Source organism: Galeopterus variegatus, unplaced genomic scaffold (assembly GCF_000696425.1).
Source record: "Galeopterus variegatus unplaced genomic scaffold, G_variegatus-3.0.2 Scaffold334, whole genome shotgun sequence".
Classification (NCBI taxonomy): domain Eukaryota; kingdom Metazoa; phylum Chordata; class Mammalia; order Dermoptera; family Cynocephalidae; genus Galeopterus; species Galeopterus variegatus.
The window spans coordinates 688,877-700,634 of record NW_007726445.1 but is presented as its reverse complement, the minus strand read 5'-3'; the positions used below and the strand labels follow the sequence as shown (position 1 = coordinate 700,634).

Here is an 11,758-nt window from a genome sequence, read left to right as displayed (position 1 = left end):
CCCCCCCCCCCCCCCCCCCCAGCTTAGCTGTACACGGGGCCAGGACTCCTACCTCACAGCTCTGTATTCCCCAGAGAAACAGTAGGACTTGTGCTTTAATCTGGTGCTTCCTAAACCTCCATAATCCACATACCTCCTTCAAAGTTTCTGCTATATGCATGTACCACCTACTTAACTTATTTAATACTTTTTATTTAATTTAATACTTTTATTTAGTAGTTTTCTCTAGATCAACTCACTGTTTTTACTTAGTCAATTTTATTTTTAAAAATGTTACCATAGTGTTACCTTCCTTCATCTCATCCTAACCAATAATATCCACAAAATCTTAAATCTGAAGAGCTGGTTCTAGTACTCATGAAAAGCCATACATAGCTATTAAAATGAGTGCTTGTGACTCGCTAGCAGCAAGCACACTTCATTTTATGTAACTCTTCTGCAATCCATGTGGGACCCAGCAGAGATTACATGGAGTAAAATATCCTGACTAACATGGAAAGCAACTAAATGCCATGAATAATTTACTTAGACATTAATATCACAATCGCATTGACAATGAAATAACATCAATAATTCATAAACCTGTGATGACATCCACTTTAAAGCTTCTAAAATGCTATAATCTTGATTACCTCCCTCTTTTCAGGCCAAACAGGCCTGAGAAGAGGGAAGTAATATAATTTCTTGGAGTTGCCAGATTTAGAGAAGAGAACCCAGCATTGTGTTGGGAGAGAGGATATTGTTCTGACTAGACTCAAACCAGCATTGTTATAAATCCTGAGATAATTCTCCTATCCTTAATACCTTCCTCTCCTCTTCCTTGCCTCCACATTCTCTCCTTCATTCTTCCTCTTTTTTCCTTTCTTTCAACACATACTGACTCACTGCCTGGCATGCCCATGGGCTCCAGGTTTACTAAGAGCTGCAATGTCATCCCTGCCTTCCAGGAGCAAACAATCTTGTTGGGTAGGTGAAAATAAGACAACAACTTAATGTCTTCCCCACCCAGGATAAAACATCTAATATCCAGGTCACTAACAATTGCAGAAGTGGGCCGATGTGACACACCACATCATTCTACACGCATTCATTATGGGCTATGCCAGGCATCATGCCGGAGCTTGAGATGATGAACAAGACCCAGCCTCTGCAAGGACACCCCGGTCTAGAGAGAAACAGGCTCACTGAGCTGCAGGACAAAGCACTCTCAATCAGAGTAGGATGCCGAGGAAGGTTTCCTGGAAGAGTGACGTCTGATAGAGTGTTGGAAGGTTAACAGAAGTTAGGCAAATTGAGGAGAGGGGCATTTGCAGATGCAGGGGAAAGCATAGCAAAAAATATGAAGGCACTAAAAAGAACCTGACTCAGTAGATGAGGGGGCTGCTGAGTTTGGAGGGCAATGTCAGAGGTGGGCAGAAACTGAACCACAAAAGGCCCTTTGAGCTAAGAAATCTGGACTTGATCCTGACATGGAGACACTGAAGACTCTTAGTAGAAAAATGTTGTAACCAGGGCAAATTCACTGTATTGCTAGAGACACAGCTGGTGGAGAATGATGTGGGTCAGTTCTGCAGTAACATTGTTATACAGGAGCAATGCAGTCCCCCAGTTACCATGGACACCAAGGGCTGGCTGACAAGTAAGAATGAGAGAGCAATCCCTGAGTCACAAAGGAGGGCTGGCAATCCTGTTCACCTTCCTAGGAGAAAAGAAACTGGCTTGAGAAAGAGTGGGGCATAAGGAGAGATGGTGAAGTCTGTGGAGGGTGGGGTTCTGAGGAGAGAAGACACACACATACACACACAGACATATGTACATGCTTCACATATACACACACAGACGTGTGTACACACATCACACAAATAGATATATGTACAGCCATTACACATACACTCACAGATGGATACACACACACACACAAAGATATACACATATGTACACATTGCACACACACACGCACGTGTGCACTCAAAAGCAATGTGACAGCCAAAGCCCAAATCTGGAGAAACCTATCTACAGTTTTCACTGTTTTCCAATCCTTACTCAAAATTCACCTCTTCCAAGAAGGTTTTTCCAGTTACTTCTTTTCTCTGCATCCCTCCTCCCTCAGGAACTTAGCACGTTGCACGTAAGTGTTCTAAGTGACTTATTTTCCAAAGCCCCCACTAGATTGTCTGCTCCTTCTCTTCCCCTTCCTCACACCCTCTCACACACACACCAAAAGGTGTTCCTTCAGACCACACATTCCCAGGGGAATCCTGGCCTAGAAGCCCATGGAGAGAAGATGACATTTAAGGAGACAAGAGGAAAACAGCATTTGGGGGAAAATCAATGATTCTATGGAGCAACATAGAGTCTAGGGAAACTGAGGCACAGGTTACACACAAGGAAATTAGGGGAGCCAATAAGTAAAGGGTTGTGGGGAGAGAGGGTGGTCCACGCTAAGCAAACCTTTCTCCTCACCTACTGTGCAGCCAACACTGTACGCAAAGGAAGGTAAACTCCCTGCAGGCAGTCTACCAGGGAGACAACTAAGAACCAAAGAAATTCAATAAAGCATTCTCAAGGGTACAGAGGGTGCAGGAGAGCTGGAAGTCCAAGTGGTAGGAAGAGGAGTGGGCAATGGAGTATAGCCATTAAAACTAATGGTCACAGAGACCATGGAGTGGCATGGGGGTATGTGTATGACAAGTGTCACATGGAAAGTCAGCACCCACAATTGAGAGTTTATATAAAGGGGAGTATAGATGGGGAAAAGAAAACAAGATAATAATACTCTCCAAGATTTTAATACCAGTTGTATTAGGATACTGGAATTATAGGTGACTTTTTTCTTTGCTTTTCAAATGTGTAGTAAAACTGCCTGTTGTGTGTATGTGTGTGCATGCACACATGCATGCACATTTGTACCCCAGAATGACTTACTAGAGGGTAAGGGGGTCAGTTCCGCCACCAGGGGATTCACTGCCCAGGAGCACATATACACACATAGACCTATGTATACACATCACACAAATTAATCCTTCCGCTGGGATCCAAAGTGGCATATGTTAATTGCAGGAGGATCTAAAGCAACGCAGCCTGCCCACATGCCTTTCCTAATCCTGTGCAATTATACCCACCCTGGGTAATGACACTCTGCAAAGGTTATTCTTAGCAGGCCAACTTTCCTCCCCCAGCCCTCCTGCTATACACCTCCCTCCTCCTCCACATTCAGCTCAGGGGCAGAAATGCTCTCATGAGAAAAGTTCCCAAAATTCCTCTGATTCGAGCCTGAGGCTGACACCCCAGGGAGGTATGAAGTTCCCATGCTGTTTTCCCAGAGGCCTGTGCTTCTTGTCATCCCACCAAGTTTCTTCCCTATCACTGCCTCTGGCCACCATCATCTCTCCCTCCTCCCTGTCCAGAGAGGGGTTGTGGTAAGGAGGAGCCAAAAGGAAACAGGGACGGGAGGTAATTAGATTGTCTTTTAGATGGAGAAACTGAGGTCAGGAAGCAGTTCTTTGCCCAGGCTCACAAGTCATTGATGCTTAGGCCAGGTTAGGAGCACTGGTCCCCCAAGATGCCAAGACCTCAGCAAAGGAAATACTCTGATCCCTACCCTCAGAATAGACCAGAGACTAACCAGGCTCTGCTTCAGGCCCAGTCCAGGAGGCTGACCATCAGATCATAGGCGCCCACGGTTTCTGGGAAGGCATGATTCAAAGGGCATTCTAAAAAAAAACAGGCAAGAAGCAGTGGGGGAATCGGGCACTTTGGATTAAAGATGAAGGGTGGCAGGGGAGAGTAGTTCACCATGGCCACTTAATTTAAACTGCTTTCCATGGAAAACTAAATGAGATTCTATTTGCCCTGCACTATGACACTCAATTATCATTTCCTTGGCTGATCAACAAATATTTATTAAATATTCACTCTGAGGTCCAGCCTTGAGTTAAATGGGGATATGGAGATTTAAGGGAATCCAATTTTGCCTGGATGGTGCTCCCAGCCCAGAAGGGAAGGTCCTAGAAACCTGTACCAGATGTCAATCTTGGTTCCACAGTCCCTACCTTGGAATTCTCTGATTACATGGATGGAACCAAACGAAGAAGTCACTAGAGACCCACCAACTAAAATGTGATCATTTAAGCAGTGGGAAGGTTTGCCCCAAGTCATCCACCTGAATTCAACAAGTTCAGCTATCAAAGTAAGGACTATAGTTTGAAGAATGAGAAAAAATTTAGGATAACCAGCAAGTCTGTGGTCAAGACAGAGATGGGATATAGATTCTGGTTTTCAGTTGTAAATTATGCTACTAGTTTGTGGGTAAGAAAGAAGTCACACACCCAAAGCCCACTGCAGCCACAGGGAATTCCTGAAAGTAGTATTTAAGAATCAAAATTGGATTTAAAACCAAAATAGAGAGAGCACTTATCTTGCCTTGCTTTTCAATGGTCCCCAGTAAAGGCAACAAAGTAGGCTGGCACAGGTCATCTAAGGTAGAACATGGCGAGAAAGCATGGGTTAAAGCTTCTAGGCCAAAGGGCCTAAAAGTCTGGGGGTTTGAAATGCTTGTGCTTTTTTCTTTCTGTCATATTAATTCCATGATTCCATTTAACTTGTGATTCAGAACAACATGCAAATCCGCCCAAGGGATATCAGTAGACAGACAGGCTAATCAAGGAGCCAACATCCTCAGACCACCAACTACCATCATTCAGGAAAGTCCTGAGAGGCCTCAGGCAACATTCCCTATCTCAGAGCAGGACAGGGGCCAACAAGTGCTGCTCACTGCTCCTCCCTGCTCATAAAGTTTATATAGGAGCTCAGGATGTAGGCCCTGAGCCCTCAGGCTACAAAGCTTTTGGACTGTGAAAGCTGGACCTGTGGTATAAACCATTTACTTCCAGGCCCAGAGGCTAGAGTTCCCCAGGCCCAGCAGCTTCCTCCATCTAGTTGGACTCAACTAAGAAATACTTTTACTGACATTTTAACTACTGCCTCCTCTTACTGCCAGCACCCAGAAATACTCTGGTCAGGAGAAAGCAGAAAACCACAATCCAAATCTACAGTGGAAGGAATATTGAGCTGGGCATCCAAAAACCCAGGTTCTAGTCTTAGCCCTGCTGGGTGGACTTTAAAAGTGGTTTAGCCTCTCTGGGCCTTGGTTTCTTTATTGATCTCTACAAATGAGAGGGTTGACTGGAAGATCTCTTCATGTCCTTCCAGCTCCTAAAGGCTATCAATGCATAAAATTGTCCCTGAGGAGTTGGGAGCATTCACAAAAGCATCCTCTGCTCCCTGCCTCCCAGAGGGCATGAACTTGAGCCTGGCTGGGACTCATCCCTTCATTCAGTTCCTATTGATCCAGAGAGAAGTGTGTGGTGCTTGGAAAGAACGCAAGGTTTAGAATTAAAAGAACTGAGTCTGAATCCTGGCTTTGCCATTTAAAGGCTGTGGGAATTTGGGCAAATCCATTAGCCTCCATAAGCTACTTTCTTACCTGGAAATGAGGTTATCACTGGGCACAAGGGACTGTTGTGAGGCATAAAAGATATGTGACAGCGGCCCACAAGCTGAAGAGTCGTCCACACGGGAAGTGTGCGAGCCCAGGCAAGCACAGTCCCTAGGTGCATTGCTCACCCTGCATGCACCTGTAAGCTCTTCAGGAATATTTGAACAGCTTACCTGTGGTCCTCACCTTTGGTGAAATGATGAGCTCCAGAGGCACCCACAGGAGGGCCAGCTTAAGAGTCAAATGTCCGGATAAAGCCCCAGGGGCTATAAACTCTTTTTAAATATTAAGATGCAGAGTAAAGGGGAGCCTGCCCTCGAGCAGAGTTATAACTTGAAAAAGAAGACAAGTTAAATGGACATGTCATTAGCAGGCTGTGACTAGCACATCATTCCTGGAGGCCTTGGAAAGAGAAAGTGGTGAGGGAGATAGAATAAGTGGGTGGGATGAATCCAGGGAAGCTTCCTGGAGAGGAAATTCCAGCAGTCATGAGCCACTGCAGAGCTGTTCTTCTACCACACCTCTAAGCTGTTCTCCCCACATAACACCCAGGGACAGCCACCCCTTCAAACTGCTGGCCCAGGACAGCTGGAGAGAGGACAGAAATGATAGCCCAGGGCATGTCTGGGGCTCTGAGACACTTCTTGGGCCAAGACTGTAAGAGCAAACTGTTCCCATTCCCTGTCAACAATGCAAAGGACTTCCAAGCTCCATTTCTGCCTACCAAAGCCCCCATTTCCCCAACCTATGTCCATCTTATTCTTTACAAATCACCCATTGCCCTTTTTTTTTTTTCTTTTTTTTCTGACCGGTAAGGGGATCACAATTCCCGGCATGATGTTGTCTGCACCATGCTCAGCCAGTGAGCGCACCAGCCATCCCTATATAGGATCCGATCCCACGGCCTCAGCGCTACCAGCGCTGCACTCTCCCGAATGAGCCACGGGGCCGGCCCCCGTTGCCCTTGTAACCTCACTTACATAGGTAGTCAACACTAGGTCATGAGAATGCATGTGTGTGGCTTTGGATGTTTAAGGGTTGTGATGAGCAGGTTCTATCAGACTGGGGCTCCCCAAACTCAAGAGCTGTAATCTCTGCTCAGACTGGGGCCCAGGAGGACAGGGGCCGTGTGCTTCCCCTCAGAGAAGCAGCCTTCTCAGAGTGATTCCCTGGCTCCTCCTCTCCTAAATCCTAACACATCTTGTGAAGTCACCAGGCCATGCATCATAGCAGGACATCCTCACACTGTCTTCTCTACCTCCTCTTCTCCTGCTCCAAAGATGCCTGGATTAAGAAGATGTGAGCCTCCAACAAAGATAAACCAAGCCGAGAAGCAGGAAAAATGAGTATCCAACTTTTTTGGCCTTTATGGATCAGAAGCTGGATTTTCTCCAAATGACTGACCTGTGATTGTGGATAAACCCCATTGTGTTCGTAACACCCTGGAATGCCACGTTTCTGAAGAATCACCACATTTCACACACACATGCACACAAACACAAACATGCATATACACATGCAAACCCCTCCTATATGGGGCCTGCCCACCAGATAAATATTGGGAGGGCAGTCAGGGGAAGCAGAATGAAATTCCACTAGCCAATGTCATTTCTACAGCTGACCCCTAGATTCCCTGCACAGGGTATGTTCACTGTACGCAGTGGCTGGTTTTACCTGTGGCTCCAAGCTGAAACCCTGCACTTCTAATCATCTGAAAGGATCATCTCTCAGCCACCGTCAGTCAACAGGTCTTGATTGGTTCCCTTCAATTCCACCAGGACTTACTGAGCACCTATTAATGCCTAGCACCAGGCTGGGCACTGGGAAGCATCTGCTTTAAGAGCCCATCACCTCTAAGGTTACAAATACAGACAGGAGCCATGTCCTAATCTGTCACCCTGCAGAAGTCAGATGTACAAGCAAGCACATATTTCAAGGGGTGTCTAAAGACTATAAATTTTTTTAAAATATGACATTCCAAGTCTTATACAACTTCAAATACCTATCTGCCATAATTCTACAAGCTCCCATTATTTCATCACTGATATGATGAAAGGTGTTAATCAGTTACTGTCCACACAGATATCCCATCAGGACTACTTCTGGTCTAAAGGGATAAAATGTGAAACCAGGCTCGTATATTCACACCTCGGGCAAGATTAACTCAGGGCCTGAGAGCCACAAGATATGGAACTACTGTCAATATCATGTCATAGTAGCCTCTTCTACATGGTAGCAAAGTAGAGATACTAGTTAAAAGTGTTTAGTGTTTCCTTATTAAATGCTCTATAGGGTAGCAGAGGCAGGCAGGGAGCACCACCCCCCACCCCAACTCTACCAAGGAGATCCATGCACAGCTTTGAAAAGCCTTCTGGCTCTTCTCTGGTGCTTAACATAGAGCGCAGTACACTTGTGCTGGCCGGATTAATGAATAAAGAATTAAAAAGAAAAAAATCATATTTTTCGTTGAAGAAAACAAACCCTTAAAATCAACGTGGACGGGCCGGCCCGGTGGCGCACTGGATAGTGCGCCGCTTGGGAGGCGCGGCGGCACTCCCGCCCGAGGGTTCGGATCCCACATACAGACCGGTTCCCGCTCACTGGCTGAGCGAGGCGTGGGAGCAATGCCGAGGGTTGCGATCCCGTTGCCGGTCCCCGGTCCGGTACGGGCGCGACACTAAGGGTTGCGATCCGTTGCCGGACACAGAAAAAGACAAAAAGACAAAAAAAAAAATCAACGTGGACAATTTGAAGATTATTAGCTCTTTGGCGTCAACTGCACTTGAGGTTCCCAAATTTTAGAATCCCATGCAGAACTAATATCTCCCTTAAAAATGTGGTAACCATTATATGACTGCCAAATTTTCATTTTGACACTTAAGGACACGAAAGAAACATCTACAGCCTCTTATTAGCATCACTTTTAAAAGAAATGACATTTTAACACAAAAAAAAGTTAAGAAGGCCACCTCTTCAAACTTGCCTTCCCAAGAATACCTTGCTGACATCCCTTTACAGGCACCTTTCCTAGAACTGGTGAACACATGGGAATAGGTCGCCGTGGGCCCACAGACGAGGGCTGGGAGCCATGGTCCACACCTCCCCCTCTCAAGTGTGGCCTGACAGAAGAAAACTGTTCTTTTTTCTTTTAAAGCTTATTGACAGAAATTTATTTGCAAAATAATAACTACATCGACAAATAAAGCTCGATATGACTGTATCTTATTGATGTTACAAAACTGTTCTTTTTTATACCCACAGCACTCACTAGTTGGGACCTGATTCCCTCCAAAATTTCTATGGTGCCTCAGCTTCAAGCTGAGAAATGTGCCTTCTCCAACACGTTTCTGGCTTCTCTTTCCTGGGTATTCTCTAAAGAGGAGAGCACCTAGGTTCCTTCTGGATTTACCAGGGTTCATGCTGTTCAAACAGAAACCAGTGCCACAAGTTTCTGAAGGCCACAGTCTAATCAGGATCATTCGGATCATTAAAACTCTAATTAACAGTCGATTTATTATCGGAGCTGTTGTTTCAACACACAGCTGGGTGGAACAAAGTTCAAGTGTGGTATCTTGAACAATAGCAACTGAGTTCCGGTGATGAAAGAAGGGGGGCGTGCCACGCAGCTCTTCCGGTGCAGAGATGCTACGGCTGGCCCAGGGTCAGCAGGGAACTTTTGGGTTACTCTCCTAGGAGAAGAGTTGAGCTTGCCTCGAGCCACCCTCCTAGCCTTGATGTCCAAGGGCAGACCAGGTTGGAAACAAGAATGAGCTTGTTACGTAAGAAAACAACAAAAAGCACAGCGTCACCTTCTACACTTTACATAACTATTCCTTCTTCACAGGCCTGTGAAATTGGTATTACTATTACTATCAGAAAACTGAGGGTCAAGGTAACTGAGGGCCAGAAATAGTGATCATTCAACAGTCAACAAATACTTACTGAGTGCTTCCTATGTGCAGATACTGCACAAAGTGCTATGACTTTGCCCAAGGTGACACAGCTGGCAAGCAGCAAAGGGAGCACCCAAACCCGATCACCCTAATCTCAAGTCCATCCAATTCCATGGCTGCTCCCCAGGCTGAGGTCAGCGTTGCCACACAACACCACAGGACACCAGTGCCAAAGGGCCATGGTGTTCCATGGAAGGGAAGGACAACATGGTCCATCTCTTTAGTTGGCTCCTCTGTAAGGAAAGTCAGTATTAACGATCAACACTTGCTGTCTCCACAGACAAATCAGAGCAGCCACCAGTGTCACATTACTTACAGCACTGTCTATGGTGTGCAGTCCAGAACTGGGTGCCAGGAGCTCATGCACCCTCACAACTCAGTAGTGGTCAGGACAGAAACACCCAGCTAAGCACACATGAAACCCTGGGAGAGAAATCTTTGGCAAAGGAGGGACAGGTCCTAAAGTTCTGAGGGTTTCCAGAACAATGGGATCGGAAATCAAACAGTGGGATTTGAAAGGTCCTACACTTTGAACCAAGAACCGAGACCTCCAGTTTTACTCTCTTAGAGTATCTCAAGAGTTTGGGACCTATTCCTCAAGCATGGCCTTTTAGTCATCTGGCATGTGCTCCGTGCCAGAGATTTTGGAAACAATGTCTGCCATCTACTGTGGCTGGCCATCCCCGCTGACCAGCCTGCCACACAGTTGCATCAGAGAAGGTGCCAGTCACACACTAAGCTGCCTATCTCAAGAATGCCGAAATCTCATGAATGGGCCACACTATGCCTGCAATTACAGGGAGGTGGGGCCAACAGTCATAGGTCACGTACTGAGGCCAAACACGAGAGGCTGGCCCAAATCAATAGATGAGTCAGGGCTCTGAGAATATAAAGCCTTGGGAGCTCAGTACTCCTCACATCGCCAGCATCTTCTCCCCTTCTTGGTGCTTCAGGTAAGTGTGGTTCTACTGGCTCTCTCATCTTCCCAGCTGGTCTTGCCCAGGACTGCAGAGGTTAGGTGGACCGGGGCCTTTCTCCCCTTTAGGATCTATAGGACCTCTGACTTCCCAGCTGCACTCATATTTAGGGACAATTCAGGAAAGGGGTGAGGGCTGAGCTGCTGCTGTGCAGATCTTCTGGACAGATGTAAACTCCACAAAGACTACACTATCTCTTAACTCTCTGGTAGCCACATAGGGACAAGCATGGTGCTGGGCACAGACGGGAACTCTGCAGAGACTGTCCAAGGCAGCCTGTGCATGGTCTGAATGGACCTCATGAGCCTGTCAGGAGGAGAGGCTGAGACCACTCTCGGGGAGTAGGGAGTATGACTCAGAGAGTGTTGCAGATGGGAAGGATTTTAGGAGCCACAGAAACCCAATTCCTGTTTTACAGAGGCAGATGTTCTGAGAGGGAAGTAACTTGTGAGATGCTGGGATGCAACTTCCTATTAGTTACAGTCCCCTCTATCAACCTTGGACTTCAGCAAATCATAAAAGAGATGGCTGATATCTTCTGGTCGGAGACACTGATCCTAAGACCATGAGGGTCTTCTCCCCTGTTTCCAGACAGGACCACAGTGGAGCCTGCCTTTTCTAATAACTAGCCCTTGGATCATAGCCTAGCTTAGTGGGACTGACCAAGAGTCTGAACTAAAGGTTTTTGCAGAAAATGGAATGCAACAGCCTTCTCACATTCCAACAAACCTCTCTCTGTTGTGCTGAGAATGGGTAAAATCCCCCATCCTAGATAGAGGTTTGTGGTAATTTCCTATTTGCATTCAGAGAATTGGTGCTGGGATTGAAAGAGACCTGAGAGAGGAAATGGACATACCCTCTCGTTTTACAGAAGATGAGAAACAGGCGGGAGTGTGGGTGATCCGCCCCAAAATCACACAACAGAGGTCAGAGGCAGAGCTGGGAGAAGGATAATGTGCACCACTAACTGGGCTATTTAAAGCTTGGGCTGAGACATTCCGGGGTGGAACTCAACTCTCTCCCAAAAGCAACAGTCCTAGAGTCCCAGCTGACAGCCGTCCGTCTGGGCGTCTGAAAGGGGCGCCGAGCCCAGGCGGGCTGGTAGCGGGACGGTGACCGTTGCCATGGAGGCAGTGGCCTTCCCCGCCGCATCTTCTTGCCGCTAGTCCAAAGATGCTCTCTGCTCTCCTTCCAGGGTCGCCTTCCTCCTCAGACAAGATGTCTTATCAGAAAAAGCAGCCCACCCCTCAGCCCCCAGTGAGCTGTGTGAAGACCTCCGGCGGCGGCGGCGGCGGCGGCGGCGGCTTCTATAGCGGCGGCGGCGGATCTGG

General features: G+C 46.8%; 1 protein-coding gene across 1 annotated transcript in view; it reads left to right on the top strand.

Moving 5' to 3' along the window:
- Positions 1–11,758, top strand: part of LOR (loricrin) — a 19,106-nt gene that overhangs the window by 6,883 nt on the left and 465 nt on the right. The window contains exon 8 of the mRNA XM_008567645.1: positions 11,623–11,755. Coding sequence (XP_008565867.1) covers positions 11,623–11,755 — 133 coding nt within the window. The remainder of the gene's footprint in view (positions 1–11,622; positions 11,756–11,758) is intronic.